The sequence below is a fragment of the Trichechus manatus genome, unplaced genomic scaffold, assembly GCF_000243295.1.
Source record: "Trichechus manatus latirostris isolate Lorelei unplaced genomic scaffold, TriManLat1.0 scaffold00008, whole genome shotgun sequence".
NCBI lineage: Eukaryota > Metazoa > Chordata > Mammalia > Sirenia > Trichechidae > Trichechus > Trichechus manatus.
In genome coordinates, this window is record NW_004443944.1 from 25,414,852 (window position 1) to 25,439,893 (window position 25,042).

Here is a 25,042-nt window from a genome sequence, read left to right on the forward strand (position 1 = left end):
GTTACTACTCTGGCTTTGATTTTTGTATCCATGTCTGATATCTATGACTTTCCCTGTCTTTCAAGTTCAGCATTACAATTTTCTTATTTTAGTTGGATTTTATCCAGCTTTTCTACATTTGTAGCAGGAAGGGGGTCCTTCTGGGTTAGTCTTCCATGTTTCCTGAAATCCTTAGGGGATTGCATTCATTACTTCATTTAATCCTCCTACTGGATGAAAGGAATTACTTCCATTTCCTAAATGAAGAAATAACTCTGTTACACTGTTCTCATTTCATACTATTTATTTTTCTTTTTCCTACCTAACAAATTCCCCTGATAAACACAGTTTTCAAATGAAGTTCTTATTTGTAACCTACTGTTTCATTTAGAATAATGCTAGCTGCTACAGATAAGCCCAACATTCCCAGGGCGTTGGCTCCTTCCATTTTGTAGCTCCATGCTCTTCTCAGGCCTTAGACTTCTCTTCACTGAGTGAGGAAAGAGGCTCTCGTGGCAAATGGTGTACATCTCTTCTACCCATATTCCATTGGCCAGAAATCAAATGGCCACATGTATAACTGCAATGGAGGCTGGGAAATGTAGTTTAGCTGTATGCCCAGGAGGAAAGGAAAATATGTTTGGTAAACAATCTCTTTGCCTACACCTTTTAATCCTCATGTTTTACCATTTTCTTGTAACGATTTAATATCAAATTCCTGTAATGACAGACTTCATTCATTCACTTAATCCATGAGGTAGGCCTCTACTGAGTAAACTTTGCCTATTGTATTTGCATGAACTTGACTTCTCCATTTCTTGTTTTAGTCTTCTCTGCTCATATTTTAACATTTCATTCTTAACTTCTTCTACTAACTTACCTTTGTACCTTCCTTTGGTGAAACTGTTTCTTTCCAGAAATGCCAGCAGGAGGCAGAGACAGCATAAGAGGGCAGCAAGGGGGACAGCCCCCACCACTTTAGCCAGGGGAAGGTGTTTCTGATCATTCTAAGTGGCTATTCAACCTTCAAACTCAAACCTGAAGCTGGGTGGTCCCAGAGACCCACAGGACAGACTACCCCCTCCCTGTGCCATCTTTTCCTTCCACAGCCCCACAAACGAGACGTCTCAGCTGGGCTTTGGGAGTCCATTCCTTGGCAGCTGACCCCAGAACACTGGCTACAGTCAGATCCGTCTTCTCTCCAAGCATCATGGCAGGGTCAGAGGCATGTCAAAATGTCTCTGTGAGTAGGACTCCCTGACTGAGGGAAAGTCCTCAGTGTGGACTCCTGATTTGTTCCTCTCAACAGACTGAGCTACCTCAAATTTTCTTTGTTCAGATTTAGTCATTCATTTATTTACCAACCAGTTGGTCACTCAATAAAAATCCTGTGAGCCCTTGGCACCCTCCAAATCCAGCACTGGGCTCTGGATACTCCAAGCTGAATGAAACACATTTCCTGCTCTTGGGGGAACACTTCACAGTTTAGAAGAGACCATCCTGGGGCACAAACAAAGCCCAAGGTATTGCAGTGAGTGCTCTGCTGGTGGTTTGTGGCAGGTGCTGAGGGGCCCTGAGAGTAACAAATCCTCGTGAGTGCACTAAAGGATCAGTAGGATCCCCTAAGGAGAACTGCACATGCAGAGGTGGTCACTGAAGGTCATAGCATGCTTCATGTGAGGGGTGAGAGGTGAAACAGGTGAGCTCAAGGCTCAGCCCCTCAGCCTGTCTCTCACCACAGCCCCTTAGCGTCTCCTGCAGTTCCAGCCTACAGAGAACCCTGAGTAGGTCCAGCTTCAAGCTTGTTCGGCCATGCAGTATCCCATCTTACCTGCCCACCCCAGGGTCCTTCCCCATCACACCCCCTCAATCACGCTGCAGTCAAGACTGGTAATGGCCTGATTGCCACAACAGTCTTTTGATCTTATCTCTGCCACCCCTCCTGTTCAGCCTGTTTGATCTGCTCACTGTGGGAGAAAGACCGCCAGGCCTCTGACAGCAGTTAGTAACGTCCCTCTTCCTGGAACTGTGATAGGGAAACCTCTGTCATGTGGATGTTGGCCCTGCCGTCTTCACATCTACTCTTTCTTAGTAGCTCAGGCCTATCACCATCTCATGAGTTCTTGCATTCACTTAAGTCTTCTACTTTCTCCGCCACTACCACTGCCCCTTTCTCGTCTGCAGTTTCTAAGCTCTCGAGAGCTGGAAATACAGATGACTACCCTTGGTAAATTGTATGAGCAAACAGGTTCTGTGGTGGCCTCATCAGAGGGGTGGATGGGAGGCTCCATAGGATTTACGTGTGTGGATTCTGTGGTATGAAATTAGTGACTAAGGGGGCCTTCTGGGTTCAGTTCTTGGGTGTGTTGAAGAGATAAAAGTCTCAGTGAGCAATCTCTGTAAAAGAGAGGGGTTATTGTCCATTTCAGACGAAACTGTGAGGGTACAGGGAATGTGAGGTTAGGGCAAAACTGAAAAGGCTGCATGATTAACTTTTTTCCAGTCTCTTTCTTCAAAAACCAAACCTGTTGCTGCCAAGTTGATTCCGACTCATAGCGATCCTACAGAACAGAGCAGAACTGCCCCAATAGGGTTTCCAAGGAGGCTAGTGGATTTGAACTGTTGACATTTTGGTTAGCAGCCATAACTCATAACCATTGCACTACCAGGTTCCATTTCTTCAGAAAGGCCTAAAAATATTAAGCAGCCAACAAACTCAAGGGGACAAAAATATCTGCAGGAAGGCCTCTGTTATGGATTGAATTGTGTCCCCCCAAAATATCTGTCAACTTGGCTAGGCCATGATTCCCAGTATTGTGATTGTCCACCATTTTGTCATCTGATGTGATTTTCCTATGTGTTGTAGATCCTACCTCTATGATGTTAATGAGGCAGGATTAGAAGCAGTTATGTTAATGAGGCAGGACTCAATCTACAAGATTAGGTCTTACATCAATGTCTTTTGAGGTATAAAAGAGACAAGCGAGCACAGACTGGGGACCTCATACCACCAAGAAAGCAGCACCAGGAGCAGAGTGCGTCCTTTGGACCTGGGGTTTCTGCGCTGAGAAGCTCCTAGACTAGAAGATTGATGACAAGGAACTTCTCCCAGAGCCGAAAGAGAAAAAGCCTTACCCTGGAGCCGGCACCCTGAATTCGGACTTCTAGCCTCCTAGACTGTGAGAAAATAAACTTTTTATTAAAGCCATCCACTTGCGGTATTTGTTATAGCTGCACTAGATAACTAAGACAGCCTCGTACAATGGTAAGTTTCCAGCATACACACCTGAGCTGAGCATAAGCTGGGCTGCTAGTCCCATTTCTACCCATTCAGACGTAGGCAACAAGCAGCGCTTAACATCAGAGGGACTTTGGATATGTTGGTTATCTTCCTGGGGCCTCTTATCTTTATTTGTAAGGAAAACAAAGAGAGGAGGGAACTATTTCCAGCTCCTGAGATTCCATGGGTGATTGTTTTTATTACATAAACATTACCTTTTTATATAGATGAAAGACCTCCCCCTGCTGGGCATTCACACAATTTCTGAACAAATTTAGCAGAATAAAGTATCTACACTCACAATATAAATCTTAATAAAAAAAGGCTTCAAAATGCAGCAAGAAATAAGTCTTGTACATTCTGTACATCTCTGTCTTCCTCCTTGTCCTCGTTTACTGCTGCAGGAAGCTGCTGGAAAGCGGATGCCACAGCTTATCCACGGTTCCACAAAGACACCATGAGGTCACCTAAAGTTTCTTCGTCGCACAAGTCCCTAAATGAACACAATTCTAATGGGTAGCTCCCAGTGTGCCTTTAACTCCATTCTCCCCAGGAGAAATCCATTTCACAGTCAACTGTTACCACCAGACTCGCTGGAATCCTCTAGCACAGTCACTTCTGTGTCACACTGGCCAGCATGACCCAAGGACATCGAGTGCAGGGCAGTCTCTCTGGAGAGGCCTTCTGCTAAGCATGCTCACCAGCACCACTTCCACTGGCCCCTGTGCCCTTGCCAGATGCCTGGGCGTCCGAGGAACGCGAAGCCTGTTTTGGCAGGTGGATGGGGACGTAGATGTTGGAAGCACAGTGCTCCTTGAGGTACTCTCCTCCCTTTTCTTCATATTCTTTCCTGGTGACCCAGACTTCATCGCTGTCTAGGTGGTCCAAGGCCCAGTCACGAGCACCATACCAGGCGTCCAGCACAGGGTTAGAAGCAAGCTGGACCTGCAACATGAAGGGAACATTCACCAGTGGGCATCTCCCATCAGGGCTCCATGCTCATGAGGGAGTGTGTATTCAGCAGGCCCAGCTACATCCTATGTTTTATCCCCAGAGATTTACAAATAGGAGGAGCCCACTTAATTCTCAGGCGGTGCAGGACTACCTCTGTACCTCCAAGCAAAGCTGAGCTAAAATGTCAAACTCCCCAAAACAGCACAAAAGAATGTAAAGCACATCAGAAACGGCCTCACAGAATACATGATTGTCAGATATTTTAAGAACACAAGACCTGCCACCTTGGGTTGGACAGGGGACCAGCTGCCCAGCTTCCTCTCCATGCTGCTGTCAACCACAAGTTGTCAGGTGGAGACAGTACACAGAGGCTAGGTACAGGGCAAGGAGGAAAGGCCCTGTTGGCCCTGCTGACCTCTCTGAGGCGGAGGGAAGCAGAGGCTGATTCAAGATGGCTCTCGTCATAGTGGCGAACGAGTCTCAGAAGAAACGAGAGCGGGGAGGGATGGCCTAGGGAGCTCTTTGTGATGTCAACAATGCTTACTTTCCATTCCTTATTATCCTGGGGGTCAGCAGGTCTGCATGCCCCTCATCTAGGCTGGCCTACCCATTCAGGCTAACACTGTAGCTCAAATAGGGCTTCTTGGGTTCTCGGAGTCTGCATCTCCCCTCTTCCTCTCACTTCCCTTTCCCATTCCAACCTGGAACGGTGGCTTCAGAACTCCCCTAAGTAAGTGATACAATGCGGAATTAGCATGCACAGGCGGAGCGGGGATGAAGGAGATGAAGGTGCATGCACAGGAGTCGGACTGCCTGGGCTCCCACACAGGCAAGTGACTTCTCTACAGGGACCTGACTCATCCTCTCTGGGAATCATTTCCCACCAACAAAATGAGGAGAACAAGGGACCCCACAGCTCTGCCTTAGGAGGAATAAGTGAGAATGACTGCAAAGCGTCTGGCAGACTGCTAGGGACAGGGTAAATATTCAACAACGGTAGTTATCATTATTATTAATAAAAAGTACAATAAGATATATGTTTAACGATGGAATACTAAATAGCCATTTTAAAAAAGGATGCTTTCAACTTGAATAGACACTGCACCAAAGAAGAAATACGAATGGCCAACAAGCACATGAAAAGATGCTCAACGTCATTAGCCATTGTCGTTGTTGTGTGCCATCTAGATTCCACTTCACAGCGACCCTACAGGACAGAGCAGAACTGCCCCATAGAGTTTTCTAGGCTGTAATCTTTATGGGAGCAGGTTGCCAGGTCTTTCCTTCTGCAGAGTGGTGGGTGGATTCAAACCACTAACCTTTCGGTTAGCAGCCAAGCGCTTAACAATTGTGCCACCAGGACTCCTCATTAGCCATTAACTCAAACCCACTGCTGTCAGTTGATTCCAACTCATAACGACCCCAAAGAAGACAGCAGAACTGCCTCATTGGGTTTCCAAGGCTGCAATCTTTATGGAAGTAGACTTTCACATCTTTCTCCCACAGAGTGTCTGGTGGATTAGAACTGCTGACCTTTCAGTTAGTAGCCAAGTGCAGAACCATTGAGCCACCAGGACTCTTCATTAGCCATTAGGGAGACGCAAATCAAAACCACAGTGAGATATAATTTCATATCCACTAAAATGGCTATGATTTAAAAAAAAGAAAAACAGAAAAAAGGTGTTGGCAAGGATGTGGAGAAATTGAAACCCTCATCCATTGCTGGTGGGACTGTAAAATCGTACAACCACTGTGGAAAACAGTTTGGCATTCCTCAAAAAGTTAAACATAGAATCATCATACAATCCAACAACACCACTCCTAGGCATATACTCAAAAGAACTGAAAACAGAAATGTCAACAGATATTTGTACACCAATGTTCACTGATGTATTATTCAGAATAGCCAAAAGCCTAACTTCATCAACAGACGAATGGATAAATAGAATGTGGTACAAACATACAATGAAATATTACTTAACCATAAAGAAAAATGAAGTCCTAATACATGCTACAACATGGACGAACCTTGAAAACATTACGATGAGTCAAATAAGTCAATCACAAAGGAACAAATACTCCACTTAAATATCTAGGATAGGCAAGTGTACAGAGACCAAAGTTTATTAGTGGTTACCAACAGCAGATGGGTAGGAGGAGAAGGGAACTCATTGCTTTAGGGGATGCTGAGTTTCTGTTAAAGATGACTGGAAAATTTGCAAATGAATACAGGCAGTCTTCAACTTAACAACATATTTGAGTTACAACGATCCACACTTACGACCATCTTTTTTTTTTTTTGGTACATCTTATCATTAGTCATACATACTACATACAGTGTTGCAGCATGTAATTTGCTGATGTTATCATTCGCAGATGTTCACTCGCCAACAAATAAAGATCGGTATTTATCAAACCAGTTGTCCAACCTAGAACTTGGAAGTTTATGTCTTATGTCCCACTTCTGTCCTGATATTCAATCTATTACCAAGTCCTGACAATTTTACTCCCTTAATCTCTATCATATCAAACCCCTCCTCTCCTCTCCCTCTGCACTGCCTTCATATAACCTGCATAGTGACCAAGTAACTGACCCTGTGCCAAGGGCTTAGAACACAACCGTTCATAAGACACTCATTGTCCCTGCCCTAAGCAAGGGGGGTCTAGAAAGGAATATATATTAAGGATAGGGCAGAAAGAAGTACATAAAACAAGTTCCAATTCTGCTTTAAAGTTAAACACAGACTAAAGACCAGAGAGAAAGCCATAAAAATATTAATAGCATATCTCTGGATGACAAAATTATGATTTTTGCATTTGCACTTTATTGTTTATTTACGCTTTATTACTTTTGCAATCAGAAAACAAATAATTAATGCTATTTTCCAAACAGTCAGCTACACGGCTAATCAGTACCTGAAAAGAAGACCGGAAGGGCCTCATCCCCAACAGCTCCTTCTCAATCCTGGCTTTCATCCCAGGATACATTGTGTTCCCGCCAGTGAGAAAAACATTCTGAACCAGTGTCTCCTGGACATCCTTTGGATACCTAGGAGAGAAACCATTTCTGGTCTAGTCCCTCCAACTTGAATATTAAAACAAGAATGTAGATGTGAAAATGTAACCTATGAGTTGGAATTGACTCAACGGCAACAAGTCCGGTCTTTTGTGTTTTGGAAGTACAAAATATAAAACATCTAAACAACAAGTTAAAAAAAAAAATGTTCATTTTTCCTGTATGTTTTTACAGAATGCCAGCCAAGCGTTTCCAAATAGCTAGTCAAAAACCTAAATTTGAACGTTCAACTCATTTCTGTAACATGATTAGAACTTTTGCCCTTTCTTATACATTTTTTTTTTAATCAACTTTATGGAGGATTAATTTACATACATTTTAATAAAGTTTGGCAAATTTATATCCCCAGTAACCAATACCACAATCAAGGTACAGAATACTTTCCCCACCCCAAAAGTCCTGCCTCCCTTTTGAGGGCCCATCCCTCATCTATGTGTGTTTCTTAAGCATCTATGTGTGTTTCTTTATCTCATCCACGTTTGATCATTTTTCCACCCACTGTTAACACAAAGCTCAAAGCCACTCAAAAAAAGTAGCTGTAATCGTTTTTTCTCCTTGCTACGTGCTGTTGGTTATAACAATCCTGTTATAACCAAGAGCAGCCAGTGTACTAGAAATCATGTTCCCTACTTGTCCAACTTTTTAAATCATTTTCCTGTCCACTGCAGGAAAATGCCTCTATAAATGAGAGGGGGGAGAAGAACATTGTTATAGAGATGCAAGCTCTTAATAAATAACATGTCAGCAAGAAGGGAAAAAAACTTTTAGAAACTCTGTGTATTTTTAGTCTTTAATAATGTAAAATTTATATAAAAGCCAGTGCACACATATTATCATCTAGCTCACACGTATAAGAAAGTGCGGAAGTTCCTCAAATCAACTGAGCATTTGCGTGTTCAGAAAAGAATGACAAAGTCCCAGCTATGTGCCAGGCCTGGGCTGGAGATGAAAGAATACTATCTGAGCACAGCACATCAATCAAAAGGAGCAAGACAGGCAGACTTCCAAAGTGCCCAACCATCAAATCTACCATTCAGTATGAAATCCAATAAAAGGGTTCAGGAAAATCTAAGGAGATGAAGTTTTGCAGTCTCACCTGTCCAGAATGTACTGGAGAGTCTCTGCTATCCCAGCCTGCTCTTCTCCTATGAGAGATGGCTGGAAAATAATTTCTGGAGCTCGAATTCTTTCCGTTCCAACATACAGCTGATGATATGCTGCCAAGTTAAACACGGGCTTTAAAAACCCAAGGTTTAGAAGATATTTTTAGGCCATAATGACAAACATACCAGTTGCCAGTTTCCTCAAACTGCATTTCTTATTTCAATCTAGCTCTTGTCCTTTGTTCATGCCAGAAGAGCCTTCCCCCACTCTCCTGATTTGATAATCCGGTTTTCTGCCTCCTTTCAACCTCAGAATTACAGACCTCCGAATGTGCATCATGAAAAATGGCCCTGGAGTTGCAGGGAAAGACACTTTGTGGACATCAGCAGGTAAGAGGCCGAGCAGTGGAAGCCCAACTCTGCCCGCCCAGTGCCTGCCTTTGTACCACTGACCCTCCCCAGCCAAGAGAGCATTTACCCAGGTGTGGCTCAGACTCAGATCCATTTATCTGGCTGCTATTGTAATGACAGTAACATAGGCCCAAGTGAGAATTAAGCATAATAACATTGGCTTAAGCTTTAAATGAAACCACTAAAAGCCACTTTTGGGGTCTAAAGTTCTCAATTCATTGCCCAAATGTCCCTGCCAGGAAGAACGTTTCTCACAGATTCACAGATCTTGGTGTCAATCACCGGGAAAAAAAACTCTGACTTCAGATGTTTTACGTATCAGTATCCCTTTTTCTAGAAAATACAACTGAGCTTTTTTTTTAATCTTCCTTGACTAGTCTGGTCATTTGTGGCAAATGTTTCAACACAAAAGCTCGGTCTGGGCTACAGGAGACAAACCTGGACAGTGGTAACTGGCTTCTCCACTTCAGGTGTCTCCTCTGAAAACAAGGGCTCAAAATCATGCATGCTTTCCACGTCTTCCAGGGATGGCTCCAGCTGCTCCAGGTCAGCGGTCTATGAACAAACAAAACAAAACTGAACCTGTGACTTCAGTGAGCCTTAGTTCTGTTAGTTCAGAGTCATGAAAAAGAATTGGGATCTTGACCAGTGTTCTAAAAGTTTACACAAAATCTATGAAAAATCTTCTAAGCTATTAAAAAAAAAAGAACACATATGAACACAAGGATTAAAAGACTAAACAGCCAGGAATGGGCTTTGCTTTTAATCTCTGCCATTTCCTACCTATACAAGCCTCATAAACTCCCACCTTCTCTCTCTGAAGCCTTCCAAAGGTGCCAGCTCCCGGCTGGGGCCCAGTGGAAACTCACTGCATGTATTATCCCCCCAACCTCACTCAGAACTCTGGGGGGAAACGGTTTGATAGCTGGTATCCTGCAAAATAGCTTAGACTAAGAGCAAAATCAAATAGATCCCTTAATAATTAATAAATATTTGTGCCAACACTGATGGGCTTAACAATCAGGTCCCTTAAGAACAGGTCCCACTGGGCTGGGAATGAGACTAAGGGCCCCAAGGGGGCTGAGTGCTTCCTCTCTGTGGCATCCTACCTGCCTACTGAACAGGCAATCCTCATCGACCAAAATGAGCCTGGGTGGGGCCTAGAAATGCTGGCATCATTCCCCGTAGAGGGCTTAGGGCATTTTTATTTTAATTTTCATCTGCACGAAAGAAGTTGTGCAGGGGAAGGGTATTCTGAATGACATCTTCAGCCATCTGTCATTCTGCCATGAGAAGGGCAGATGAGTCTTACCTTTCTGGACTCAAAGGGGTGAAGTCACAGGGAGAAATATTTTGTTAATCTCCTAACAATGACAGCTGCTGTAGAATGGACTGTCTCACAAGGTGCTGCCTTAGGAGGATTCAAGCAGACTCAGGAACCAACAGTCAAGCATGCTTGGGAGGACATGCCTACATTGAGTACGCATTCTCTGAGTCCCTCCTTACTCTGGGAATCTATGAAGTATGTGGATTACCAATGCAATTCAGAGAATTTAAATATACTTCTCTAGAACCTGTAGTATATATACTACAGATGTAAACAAGCATTCAAACTCCCTTTTTTTTTCCCAGACTCACTTTTAAACAAGGCAATGACCCTCAATGCCCGCCTTCACCTCCACAAAAGTCGCATGGCATGTGTGGCATGAATGGGGGACAATGCATTCTAATTTCTATCCAATATAGATGATTCTACCATATTTATGGGGAATTTTCCAGGCTTGAGGGTAAGCCCTGGAAAGGAAGGGGAGTATTTCCTTATCTGAGACTGAACGACAAAATGAGAGGGACTGGTTTAGAAGCAGGTAATTAAAGGAGAAAAGAAGATGAGTCAGGGGGTAAGAATCAAAAGGATCTCCTTCTCAGTCAAGAAGGCGGAAGTCATCTTGGCCAATACTGAATCAGATTCAGGGGCAGGGACGCCTGCCATTTGCAATGCTCTCTCCACCCCCAAGTCCTCGCTACAGATAGTATCCGATATTTCATGGCTGAGGAAGCTGTGGCTCAGGAGGGTTAAGTATCTTGCCTAAGGTTACATCACACTAGTGAGTAGGGGGAACTTGCCTGAGACAAAACTGCTTAGCTCCAAAGTCTCTGCTCTGCTTTACCTGAACTTCTATAAACTGCGAGTCTGAGAGTGACAGGACAGTTGGGGCTTTAGCAGTATTGAAAAGATCTAGGCCAAGCTCAGGGTGGGTAATACAAGAGACGAATGAAAGACCTTACATGCGGCAGCAAAACCAGCTCAAGGGAGCGACAGGCTCCTCTGGCCAGACAGGGCAGTGACAGCGTCTCAAGAAGCATTCCTACGCCGTCTGCCGTTTATGATACAGAAGACTCCTAGCCTGAGACCACCCTGCAAATAATAACGGGTGAAGGCAAGCACTGGGCTCCACTGAGGTCCCTCCTATCTGCCTCTCTACTCCCCACCTGTCTCACCACCTTTACTCTCCATCTTCATCCCAACCTCCACTCCTCTGACCTCCCTCACCTCCAAGTGAGGACCTTTCATGTGGATTTGTACCTTTCTCTATCCAACCTAGAGTCCAATCACAACTGCCACCATCCCTCAACCCTGGTGATCTACTTCCAAAAGGTCACAGCCATTGAAAACCCTATGGAGCACAATTCTCCTCTAACACACGTGGAGTCACCATGAGTCACAGTCCACTTGACGGCTTAGTTACATGGCTGTAGAGAAGTGGACAATGTATGCTTCCAGTGGGGCAGGAGAGGAGGAAGCCCTGGGTTGCTACTAGGCAATCCTTTTGTTACCCTTCAGCTTCCCTTCCCATTCCCCACAGCAGTTGCCTTAAACCTCTTCAACACTCTTCTCCTCAACCACCTTCTGTCTTAATCCCGGGATTCTCAGCAGATCACTTTCACTGCTTCAAAGAACAAACTCCCCTATTTACTCTCCATTCCACCTCATCTTTTTTCTTGTCCTTTCACCCTTCCTTGTCTCAAAGAATGAGGCACACCATCTTCTATCCTAGGTTAAGCTCACCACTCAGGCTCTTCAAACTCTCCCATCAACGCTTTCTGGCTTCTCTCTTCTCTGATTGCTTTTTCTCAGTCTCTTGTCTTGCTTTTCCTCTTCCATCACCTCCTAAGTGGTGGCATACCCCAGGCATTCTGCTTTTCTCACTCCCCATGTTTTCCCCATGTGATTCTATGTCCTCCCATACCTGGGCCCTAGAGAGTTCTACCTGATGTCCCACAGAGACTTTAAAGATAAGGTGCTCAAAACTGATCTCATAAGCTTTCCAAACTTGGTCAAAGGCATCACCCACCCCTGCCTTTCGGGATAGCCTAAGTGTTAAAAGCGTGGACTATGGAATGGATTGCTTGTGTTTGCATCTCAGCTGTACTACTTGCAGCTGTGAGATTTTAGGCATGTTTCTTCACTCCTGTCTCCTTATTTGTAACATGGGAACAACGATAGCACCTATTCATGGAGTTGTGACAATGAATCAGGACAATGCCGGCAGAAGTGCTCAGCACAGTCGGGCACATGTCATGTGCTCTACTGTCATCAGTCAGTGCCACTGCTGTCACCTCTGCTTCTGAATGGCACCCAGATCTTTAGATCCTACTTCTTGAGTACCCACCCTCCATCCCCATAAACATGGCAAATTTCAGCTCTCTTCTGAAATACTATGTTTCTATCCTGTCTTCCCACCTCTAGCCTCATCTCTCCCTACAGCCCATCCTCCTAACTGCCACTGGTTATTTTCCTAAAATAAAATCTTATCCTTTGATTTCCTGGCTCAACATACTTTGAAGGTTCTGTATGTCTGTACATCTACTTGATAAAGACCTTTAGAGCCTGGCCTCTGCCTCCCTTCCCCACTTCGTCTCCCATCATGGCCCCTCTTGCCCACACGCTGTATACCACATATGCCATGCTCCCTGCACATGCGGCTCCTTCCATCAAAAACATTCCTCCTCCTTATTTGTTGCCTGTTGAAATCCTAATACTCTTTCAGGGCCCAGCTCAAATGTCCCAGTCGTTTCTCAAAAATCTGTCTAGGTTCCACACACATAGACCACCATGCCTGACATACTTTATTACTGTCAGCTAACTATGGGACTAGCATCTATTCTTTCTGAACCACCCAGGAGGGCAAGCACTGTATCTTAATTACCTCTGCATCCCTGGTCTCTGGCATACCATGCCTGGCACTGAGTGGTAGGCCCCTGGGACACACCCTCAAATCGCTCTGGAATACAGAAGATTGTAAAACACAGGGGTTTCAAAGAGCTTCTTCAGCTGCAGTAAAATATCACCATCCACCTTCATCAAGCTATAGTCACAAGCATGTCACTGAACCTTGGTGGTGCAATGCTTAAGTGCTCAGCTACTAACTAAAAGGTTGGCGGATTGAACCCATCCAGTGGTTCTGCAGGAGAAAGACCTGGTGATCTGCTCTGTAAAGATTACAGCCTAGAAAACCCTATGGGGCAGTTCCACACTGTCACGTGAAGACGCTGTGAGTTGAAATTGACTTGATGGCACCTAACAACAACAACTTGAATGGTAAAAAAAAAAATTTTATCCCAATTCATATGATTCACAGAGAGGAACAAAGCTAGTAATTTCAATGCAGAGAATAGGCGTCTGATAGGGAACAGATTTCTCTAACCCTGCTGGCTTCTCTCCCTCTAGGGTTTGCCAGGGTATCCACATAATTGTGTGGCATTCAGAACCACAAATATGACTGTTCTTTTGGAACCGAACAGAAGAACAGCTTGCCAAAGCACATCAGAGAAGATGTAGTATGGGTCCCTGGAACAGCCTCAAGTAACATAAAAACAAGCAGAGACCAACTCTGATCTTGGCTACTCAAGTAAAAGAATGTTCTATATTTGGCCCGTTGTGTTTTCTAACAAACGATGGTTAGTTCTAAAACTGCGTCCCTCCCCCAGCAATACACACTTGTGCTGTGTTTATAGTCATGGAAAGTAAGCATCTTCTAGTTGTAAATGTTTCGTTACGAGTGGTAACAAAGCCGTCTTTTACAACATCCTAGTAGGATTACTTGCAGAATGGCAACGGCTAGAAAAGATTGATCTTTAGGAAAAAATGGATTTTACAAAATACTATAAGTTTAAAAATTTAGCTATATTAATCCAACTCAGCCATTACTGCTTAAATGGCATTTTAAAATGAATTCTGGCCCATATAAATTTATTCTCTTTGTTCCAATGAATTCTATTGTTGGAAAACACTGTAAACACTTCTTGAAAGGTAGAAGTGGCTGGCCAGTGTCATGGTCAAATTTATTCCAAGAATGTTAACGGAATTGACTTTAATCACTAACAATCACCCTCAATAAATGTTAACTGACCACTAAAGCTTTGGTGACAAATCAGTTCATCAGATTTTTTATTGTATGTAGAGAAACCTTTTGTAGTCCAATATTTTCAAATCTCCCCAAGCTTGGGGATGTTTGAATATGTGTCCCTAGAGCACAGAACAACGTAGGTACTTAGTTAGTACCTGCTGAATGAATGAGTGGCTGAATCACAGTATGTAATGCAGAAAAAATGGACAGAGAATAGGAAAAACTAATTCCCCAGCGGCTCCCCAGTCACATCCCTACAGTTGTTTGTTCAAATCTGAAATCTCTCTCCTGCATGTGGCTTAGTGGTACATCTCTGGTATAAAGATGCTGGTGTCCTATTGACAGTGACACGTTAAACATGATAAAAACTAAATGTGGATGAATGAACAACAAAGACAACATGGTTCTGGATCCCAGTAAACAACAGTTCACATCTGAAACACACACTGAGAGAAGCAGACTAGAAAAGGGATACTAGATAACCAAAGCTAATCTGAGATGCTGTGGGGGAGAAAAGTGGTAGTAAAGGCTCCTTCTGCCAAGATGGCAGTGATCCAGGAAGCTGGACCTGGTAAGCGTGCCTCAGGATCTGCTCTATAAAACACGTGTGCTCACAGCCAGTCACTGTCTGCATATAATCTACAGCCTGGCAAAGCGCCAGAGGACGGAAGGCTAGAGCAGAAGCTACAAGAGTGAGCCTGTAGCTACGAGACAGTCACTGCAAAAGTGAGCTTCAGGCTGAGCCAAAGATAGCTCAGAAATCACCGAGAAGCCCCACAACACTCCTAGCATCAAACAGCACTGACTTGGATTCTTCCACAGTGTTGTTCCTTTCCAAAAGCATGGATAATTAAAAATTTAAAGAAAGTTGAGCTAAAAAACAAAAAAAACAACAAGCTATATTGGTTAATCTTGCCTCTAAAGTGTCACAAGGCAATGAACAAGCCTATCAGGTGCTGTCCACCACCTGACTACCAGTCTGTTGTACTGTGGTGGCTTACGTGTTGCTGTGATGCTGGAAGCTCTGCCACTGGTATTTCAAACACCAGCCAGGTCACCCATGATGGACAGGTTTCAGTGGAGCTTCTAGACTAAGACGGACTAGGAAGAAAGGCCTGGCGCTCCGGTTCAAAAAAATAGCCAATGAAAACCCTGTGGATCACAACAGAATACTGCCTGATATAGTGCTGGAGTAGGAATCTCCTAGGTTGAAGGCACTCAAAATACACCGTGGCCACAACAACGTACTTCAGCATACCAATGATGGTGAAGATGGCACAGGCCTGGGCAATGTTTCATTCTCAATGGTAACTAACAACAACAATTAGTTGCTGTAAAAAAATTCAGAAGCTATGTATGGAGCATGATCCCTTAGGGAACATCAAGATGGAAAGGAAGTAAGTGAAAGATTAACCACAATCAATTTAGTAAAACATCCGAAGCCAGCTAATGGGAGTATGTGACTAACTGACAAATAACCATCAGAGGAGCAGGTTCAGGTTCGAGACAGGACCACATGACCGGTGTGTGAATGCTCTTCCTACTCCACGCACACACCTGCCCTCCCAAATGCAGGGCCAGAGAACTACAAGGCGAAATTCCTCCTGTCAGAGTGTCAGCTGATACAAGGTCAGTGCCATCCCTGTCCCCACCCATGTCCCCACGACATCATTAATCACACTGCTCTCTTTTTCTCCAAGTCTGGTCACAACCCCTTGATGTCAGCCTTCTCAAGATCCTCCTCCAACCCCTAAGGAAGGGCTGTTCTCTCTAAATGACCCTGTGGCACCCAAGGGAGGGCCCTCCGTTACCTCTGGCTTGCTGTCTACCACATCCACCTCAAGGGTGACTTCTGCTTGAAGGATTTTCTGTTTAGCTTGCTCCACTGCTGAGCTGAGCTTTTGTATGTAGGACTGCAGCTCTTCTGGGGAGTCCATATTCAGCTCTATCAGGGCTTTGTGAAACTGATCCATCTGGCCATCCTCTAGAAGTTCCTGAAACCAGAGCAGTCACAAGTCACCCACAAAGACAAACACTGCAATCATACGCAAAGGGAAGAGAAGTGGCTTAAAACTCAAAGACAGAAGAAGTGTCACAGGAGAGGGCTCCAGAGCTCACCTACCTCCACAAAATCCCACCTCCATCTCCCACTGCAGTTCCACAGAGCTGCCCTCCTCTCCAACTCTCTCTAGGACAACACTATTTCACCGTTCCAGCACCACCCAGTTGGGCAAAACTAATCTATGGTGACAGATGTCAGAAACATTGCTTTTTGGATAGGGGCAGGTGGGAGAGTTACTGAGAGGAGACATGAAGGAGGCTTCTGGCAATATTCAGGAACTGGATGGCAGATACATGGCTGTATCCACTTTGTGAAAATTCACCAAACTGTACACTTAAGATTTGTGCCCTTTGCATCATGTGTGCCATACTTACGTACATTAGAAAGTTAAAAAATATATATAATAAAGGAGATTATAGGGCAAAAATAAATAAACAAATTAATAAAGCCAGAGTCCAGAGCTCTCTCAGAAACACCTGCTACCATACTCTACTTTCAAAATGTCTATACTGCTGATTCACCTAGACTCCTTCCTGACCCCAAGGATGACTTAGGAGGCCAATAAATTTTGAGGTTGCAGGAGAAAACGTAGCAAGAAAATTTTCTGGGACCACTGTGTTGAGCAAGGCTGAGGACCCAGCCGGCATCTGTTCTTACTTGCACGTAGAGCAGTCTGTCCAGCCGCTCCTGGTCGAGCTGTAGCTTCTCCTCCCGTCGACGGGCATTGAGCTCCTGCAGTCGCCGCAGCTGCTGCTGCCGCCTTTCCTGCTTCTCCTCAGAGGTCAGAGTGCTGCCGAGAAGCTTGCTGGAAAATGGGAGCTGCATCTTGTGGACATTGTTCTCATAATAATCAGGGCACCGCCATTTCTGCAATTCTTCAAGGAAATAATTTTGGAAGTTATGAAATGAAAACACTCCTAATGCAGAAATTTAAAAATCAAGACCGGGGGTCCAGTTCCAGGTAAGATGGAGAAAGCACACTCCACCTTCTCTCTTTAACTGAATGCAGCCACGTAATCTGGACATAATGGCAGCAGACCCACTCGGAAAAACTGCTAAACAAAGTTCTTCAGCCAGATGAGAAATGACACCAAAAGGAAACTTGGAAGATCAGGAATGAAGTAGGAGCAATAGAAATGATAAAATCTGGTTAAAAGCAATAGACTTGTCTTATCCGCTCGAGTTTTTTAAAATATGTTTCACAATTGAAAGCAAAAATTATAACAGTGTCTGATGGGATTTTCAGTGTATGAAAACGTAATACATAAGACAACTATAACATAAAGGAGCCTAGATAGTGCTAGCACTTCTACATTCCACTTGAAGTCGTAAAACATTGATTCTAAGCAGACTGTGAAAAGTTAAGCATGTTTTCTGAAACCCCTAGAGCAACCCTAAAAAAACCTACGCAGAAATACAGTAAAAACACAATAGGTAAATTAAAATGGAATACCAGAAAAAAGAAAACAAAGTTCAAAAAAAAAAAGCAGGAAAGGGAAACAGATAAATAAAAAACAGAGAAGCTGCGGTGCAACGAATTACTTATTATAGGCCTTCTAGCTATGGTCTTTGTGACTCACACAATGACTGAGTGGGACTATGCAAACAAGGTACATGGAACCTGTGATGGTTGGGGTTATGTGTCAACTTGGTTAGGCCATGATTTCCAGTACTGTATGGTTGTCCTCCATTTTATCTAACCTCTACATGTTAATGGGGCAGGATTGGTGTGGGATGTATCCTGAGTCACAGCCTTGTAGGAGGGCTTGACTCAAGTCTCACCTTTACTCAAGTTGCACTCTTCCCTGGCATGTGGCCTGCATCCAAGGTATATATGTAGGTGCCCTGCAGGGCCTCCCTCTCTCTTCTGCATCTGGATCCCACATTCAGTTAGTGATTGTCTAACCTCTCTTGGGACTTGAGCCAGAGGCCTGCCATCTGACCTGCCAATTCTGGGATTCGCTGGCCTCTGCAGCCCCGTGGGCCAGTAGTTTTATCATCAGACCTGGTTTGCCAGCTTCCACAGCCTTGTGAGCCAGCAGCCTGGGGTATGACCTGCCAATCCAGCCCCTGCAGCCACATAGGTCAGTAGAAGTCTACACTTGACACACGGATTTGGGATTTGTCAGCCTCCAAAACCGCATGAGCCATTTCCTTGATACGGTTCTGTGAGAGGTTCTGTGAGACGCTGCAGTGAATTAGGGAACCCAAAGATGGGAGGGAGAGTGCTGAGGGAAGAAGGGGCAGTTGATATTAGAGATGATGGGGTGGTACAGCAGTTTGGAAAAGTTGGATATTTGGGACATCTTTAACCTCCGCCTCATAGGAACCAGCTTTGTGCTGATCCTCACAAAACAAATTATTCATCTAGAAATGCAGAAAACAAATAAAATGGTGGACCTAAATCTAGCCATATGAATAATATTAATTGTAAAAGGTCTTAACATATCAATTAAAAGACAGACATCAACAGAGTAGATTTTAAAAATGACCAAACTACTTGTTGTTTATAAGAAACTCACTTCAAATATGATATAGGCAGACTAAAAGGATGGAAAAACATACCACGCCAAGCACTCATCAAAAGAATGTCAACTTTGAAGCAAAGAAAATCACCAGGGACAAAGAGGGGTACTACATAATGATAAAAGGGTCAATTTACCAATAAGACGGAAGAAGCCTAAATATGCACCTAAAACCAGAGCTTCAGGCAAAAACTGACAGAAATGAAAGCAGAAACAGGCAAATCCACGATTATACCTGGAGACTTCAAACGGTCCTCTCACTAATCAACAGAGCTGGCAGAGAGAAACTGAACAAGGATACAGAACTGAACACCACCATTAACCAACAGAGCCAAAGTGACATTTACAGAGCGCTCAGGCAACAACAACAGAAACCACATGCTTGTCAAGGGTATATCTAACTTCTGGCAAAGTAGACCACATCCTGGGTCATAAAACAAACCTTAACAAGTTTAAAAGAACTGAAATCAGTTTTCTGACCATAATGGAATTGAACTAGAAACCAGACAGTTTCATAGGAAAATTTAACCAAATATTTAAAAGAAATAACATCAGTTCTTCATAATCTCTTTCAGAAAACAGAAAACACTTCCAAATTATTTAATGAGACCAGCATCACCATGACACTAAAACCAAACAAAGAAAACTACAGACCAACATCCCTCAAGAATATAGTCGCAAAGGAGCCTGGTGGCACAGTAGTTAAGCACTTGGCTGCTAACCAAAACCTCGGCAGTTGAAACCCACCAGCTGCTCCATGGGAGAAATATGTGGCAGTCTGCTTCCATAAAAATTACAGCCTTGGAAATCCTATGGGGCAGTTCTACTCTGTCCTACAGAGTTGCTATGAGTTGGAACCAACTTGACGACAATGAGTAAGAATGGTTAAAGAATACGTATATATGTGTATATATATATAGAGAGAGAGAGAGATGCAAAAACACTCACAAAATGTAAGCAAGTTGAATCCAGCATTAAAAAAATACTACAGAGGAATTCAGGAAAATAATGCAGGAACAAAATGTCAAAATAAATTCACAACTAGAAATTATACAAAAACAACAACTAGAAATCCAAAAGATAAACAACAAGATTTCAGAAATGGACAGTGTCATAGAAGGGCTGAGGAGCAGATTTGAAATGGTGGAAGACAGGAACAGCGGAACTGAAGACAAACACTTGGATACAACTCTGTTTGAGGAAAAGTCAGAAAAAAGAATGAAGAAAAATTTAAGAGACCCTGAGAATTATGTGGGATACAATCAAAAGCAAAACTCTGCGAGTGATCGGAGTTCCAGAACAGGGGGAGAAAACAGAAGGCACAGAAAGGATCACTGAAGAATTGCAGACAGAAAACTTCCCCAACATCATGAAAGATGAAAAGCTGACCATCCAAGAAGCTCAACAAACCCCATATAGGATAGATCCCAAAAGAAAATCACCAAGGCATATCCATCATCACACTCACTAAAACCAAAGACAAACAAAGAATCCTGAGAGCAGCTCAAGAAAAACAAAAAGTCACATACAGAGGAGAAACAATAAGACTAAGCTCAGATTCTTCAGCAGAAACCATGCAGGCAAGAAGGCAATGGGATGACATATATAAAACCTTGAAAGAAAAAAATTTCCAGCCAAGAATAATATATCCTGCAAAACTCTCGTTGAAATATGATGGTGAAATTAGGTCATTTCCAGATAAACAGAAATTAAGGGACTATGTAAAAACCAAACCTAACTTACAAGACTTATTAAAGGAAGTCCTTCGATCTGAGAACAAACAATATTAGACCACAGGCTGAATAAAGGACGAGGATTGTACTAGCCAGATACCAACCTAGGAAATGAATTTTTAAAGACTATGCAAAACCAAAAGAACTATAAAAGGGAAACAGAGAGGTTAATCTGTAAATGACAACAGCATCAGAACAATAAAAGAGGGAATAAACGGTGTAGGTATAGAACCTTCTAATGGAGAGGAAGTCAAGCGATACCAAGCAATAACAGACTGGTTCAAATCTAGGAAGATATAATTTCAAGGTAACCACAAAGAAAGTTAACAAACCTACTAAGAGTAAGAGGAACAAAACTGGAGAACATTATGCTGAGTGAAATAAGTCAATCACAAAAGGACAAATATTGTATGAGATCTCTACTGTATAACTCATGTAAAAGGTTACACTCAAAAAGAAACAATCTTTGTTGGTTAGAGGGATGGCAGGAGTGGGGGGGAACTAAATAGGTAAGTGGTAACTTTGGTGAAGGGTAAGACAGTACACATTACTGGGAAAGCCAGAACGACTTGTACAAGGAAAGGCCATGGAAGCTCCATAGACACTTCCAAATTCCCTGAGGGACTGAATTGCTGGGTGGAGGGCTGTGGGGACCATGGTCTCAGGGAACATCTAGCTCAATTGGCATAACACAGTCGACAAAGACAATGTTCTACATTCTACCTTGGTGAGTAGCGTTTGGGGTCTTCAAAGCCTGTGAGCAGCCATCTAAGCTACTCCACTGGTCTCACCCCTTCGGAAGCAAGGGAGAATGAAGAGAACAAGATACAAGGAAAAGATTAGTCCAAAGGACTAATGGACCACAGCTACCAGGGCCTCCACAAGACTGAGTCCACTACAGGTAAATGGTGCCTGGCTACCACCACTGACTGCTCTGACCAGGATCACAATAGAGGGTACTGGACAGAGCCGGAAAAGGATGTAGAACAGAATCCTAACTCACAAAAAAAAAAAGACCATATTTACTGGCCTGACAGACTGGAGAAACCCCAAGAATATGGCCCCCGGACACCCTTTTAGCTCAGTGGTGAAGCCCCTTCCAAAGTTCACCATTCAGCCGGGGACTAGACAGCCTCATAAAACAAAACAGGACTAATGAGGCACAGCAGTCCAGGGACAAGGACTAGAAGGCAGGAGGGGACAGGAAAGCTGGTGATAGGAAACCCAAGGTTGAGAAGGGACAGTGCTGACATGTCATGGGGTTGTTAACCATTGTCATAGGGCAATATGTGTACTAACTTTAATGAGAAATATTTGTTCTGCAAACCTTCATCTAAGGTACAAAAAAAAAAAAAAAGAATTATCTAGGTGAGATCAAATTGACAACGGCAACTCAAAAGGTTTGATGAGAAGCCTAGGGGACAGTGAGTTGAAGATAATGGTGATGGAATAATTTGGAAAAGGATAGTAAGAATAGCAGCACAACTGGAAGAATGTAATCGATGTCACTAAATTGTACATGTAGAAACTTTCAAAATGGTGTAACTTTGGCTATGTATATTTTCACCAAAAAAAAGGTCCTCAAGGTCAAGAAGGGAGAATGTTGACATGTCATGGGGTTGTTAACCAATGTCATAAAACAATATGTGTACCGACTGTTTAATGAGAAACTATTTATTCTGTAAATCTTCATCTAAAGTACAATAAAAAAAATTAAAAAAAAAAATACTACACAAGAACAAGTGGAGCTTATCCCAAGAATGCCAAGCTCGTTTAATATTTGAAAAGCAACCATTGCAATCTACCATATGAACAGTCTAAAATAGAAAAACTATATGATCTTATTAAACAATGCAGAAAAAGCATTTCACAAAATTCAAAATCCATTCATGATAAAAACTCAGTAGAAATAGGGATAAAAGGAAACCTCCCCAACTTGATAAAGGGCATCTACAAAAACCTAGAGCTGACATCATACACTTAGTAGCGAAAGACTAAATGCTCCCCTCCCCACATCCCCAAGATCAGGAATAGAGAACTAGGCAAGGATATCCACTATCACCACTCCTATTCAACATCATACTGGAAGTCCCAGCCAGTAAAATGAGGCAAGAAAAAGAAATTAGGCATACCAACTGGAAAGAAATAAAACTGTTCCTATTCACAGATCACATAATTGTTTACATAAAAATTCCCAAGGAATCTACAAAAACTAGAACTCGTAAGTAAGTTTAGCAAGGTCACATGATACAAATTACGTGCATTTATACACTAGCAGTGGGCAACTGGCAAGTGAAATGAAAAAAACAATACCATTTTCAATAGCTACAAAAAAAAAGTAACAACAACAAAGAAGAAATAGGCATAAATCTAATAAAACACATACAGGATGTGTACACTGGAAACTATAAAACGCTGATGCAAGAAATCAAAGAAGACCTAAATATACTGTGTATATGGATTAAAAGTCTCAACAAGTAAAAATGTCAATTCTCCCCAAACTGATCCACAAATTTAATGTAATTCCAATCACAATCCCAACAGTTTTTTTTTTTTTTGTAGATATGGACAAGCTGATCCTAAAATTTATATGGAAAGGCAAAGGAACAAGAAGAGTCAAAAGAATTCTGAAAAGAAAGAACAAAATTGTTAATAATCACACTACCCAATTTTAAGACTAACTGTAAAGCAAAAGTAACCAAGACAGTGTATTATTGGCTAAGGAATAGAAACACAGATCAATGGAGCAGAACAGAGAGTCCAGAATTAGACCTGCATAAATATAGCCAACTGATTTTGGTCAAAAATGCAAAGTCAATTTAATAGAGAAAAAATAGCTGTGCAGAAAAGAGGTAAGACTGTTATCCTTAGAAAGACCTGCTTGCAAGGCTGGCTCTTGGCTGGTGTCTGGGAACTTGGCTCGTTAACAGTTCCCTACATGATATAAAACTTTCCCAAATAGTTAGGGTGGGTTCCTGTGCCTAGACTGTTTGTGCAAACAATATGGTTTATCCTGAACACCTGCCTTCCTTCTGGGAGTCTGGAATTTTAGTATGTGCTAGGCAGAGGATGCCTATGTGACCAGCCCCCAGTGAAAGCTTTGGGCCCTAAGTTGCTAATGAGCGTGTACCTGGCAGACAACATTTCTCATGTGTATTACAATTCATTACTAAAGGAATTAAGTGTGTCCTGTGCAACTACATTGGGAGAGGACTCTTGGAAATGTGTGTCTAGTTTCGTCTGGACTTTGCACCTTGTAACTTTTCCCTTTGCAGATTTTGCTTTGTAGCCTTTTGCTGTAATAAACCATAACCATGAGAATAATGGCTTCTGAGTTCTGTGAGTCCTTCTAGAGTATCATCGAACCTGGGGGTGGGCTTGGGGTCTCCCAACATAATAGTCTTTTCAACAAATGATATGGTAAAACTGGACATATGTGTGCAAAAAAAAAAGAACCATGACCTAACCCTTTACTGCTGTTAGTTGCCGTTGAATTGATTCCCACTCATGACGACCCCATGTATGCAGAGTAGAATTGCTCCACAGGGTTTTCAAGGCTGTGACTTTTCAGAAGCAGATCACCAGGCCTGTCTTCTGAGGCACCTCAAACTACCAATAGGTTCAAACTGCCAAGCATTGAGTTAGTAGTTAAGGGCTTAACCCTTACACCTTATATAAAAATGGACTCAAAATGGATCACAGAACTCAATGTAAACAGAACTACAAAAACTTCAGAAGAAAATTTTCAAATCTAGGGTTTCGGCAAAGAGTTCTTGGACATGACAACAAATGCATGATCCATAAAATAAAAATGATAAATTAGACTTCATCAAAAATAAAAACTTTTGTTGTGCAACAAACACTGTCAAGAAAAGAGAGTCAACAGACTCGGAGAAAGTATCTGTAAATCATATAGCCAACAATGACTTGTAACCATAATATATAAAGAACATTAAAATTCAACAGTAAGAAAACAATCTATGTAAAAAATAGGTGAAAGACTTGAACAGACACTTTACCAAAGAAGATGTAATGAAGGCAAATAAGCACTTGAAAAGACAGATGTTCAACATCATTAGCCATTGGAAATGGAAATTAAAACCTCAGTGAGCTACCATTATCCAACTATTAGAGGGGCTACATAAAAAATACTGACAATACCAAGCGCTAGCAAGGATATAGAGCAACTGGAACTCTCATACATTAAGTAACTCCACAAAACAACTCTGCAGTTTCTTATAAAGTTAAATATACACTTACTATGTGACCCAGCAATCCATTTACACTGGAGAAATGAAAACTCATGTTCACACAAAAACCTGTACATGAATTTTACAGCAGCTCTATCTGTAATTGCCCAAAACTGGAAACAACTCAAACGACTCTCAATGGGTGAATGGATAAACAAATTGTGCTACATCCATACAATGGAACTACTACTCTGTACTAAAAAGGAATGAATACAGACACAACAACTTGGACGAATCTCAAAAGGCATTATACTGAGTGAA

The 25,042-nt window shown here is 42.6% G+C and overlaps 1 protein-coding gene across 1 annotated transcript in view; it reads right to left on the minus strand.

The window, feature by feature from the left end:
* Positions 1–3,160: 3,160 nt before the first annotated feature.
* ACTR5 (actin related protein 5) overlaps positions 3,161–25,042 on the minus strand; it is a 39,657-nt gene continuing 17,775 nt past the window's right edge. The window contains exons 8-13 of the mRNA XM_004370572.2: positions 16,931–17,148; positions 16,023–16,205; positions 9,242–9,358; positions 8,386–8,525; positions 7,130–7,262; positions 3,161–4,204 (exon numbers count right to left, since the gene is read on the minus strand). Of these exons, the coding sequence (XP_004370629.1) occupies positions 3,947–4,204; positions 7,130–7,262; positions 8,386–8,525; positions 9,242–9,358; positions 16,023–16,205; positions 16,931–17,148 (1,049 nt within the window). The 3' untranslated portion in view covers positions 3,161–3,946. The remainder of the gene's footprint in view (positions 4,205–7,129; positions 7,263–8,385; positions 8,526–9,241; positions 9,359–16,022; positions 16,206–16,930; positions 17,149–25,042) is intronic.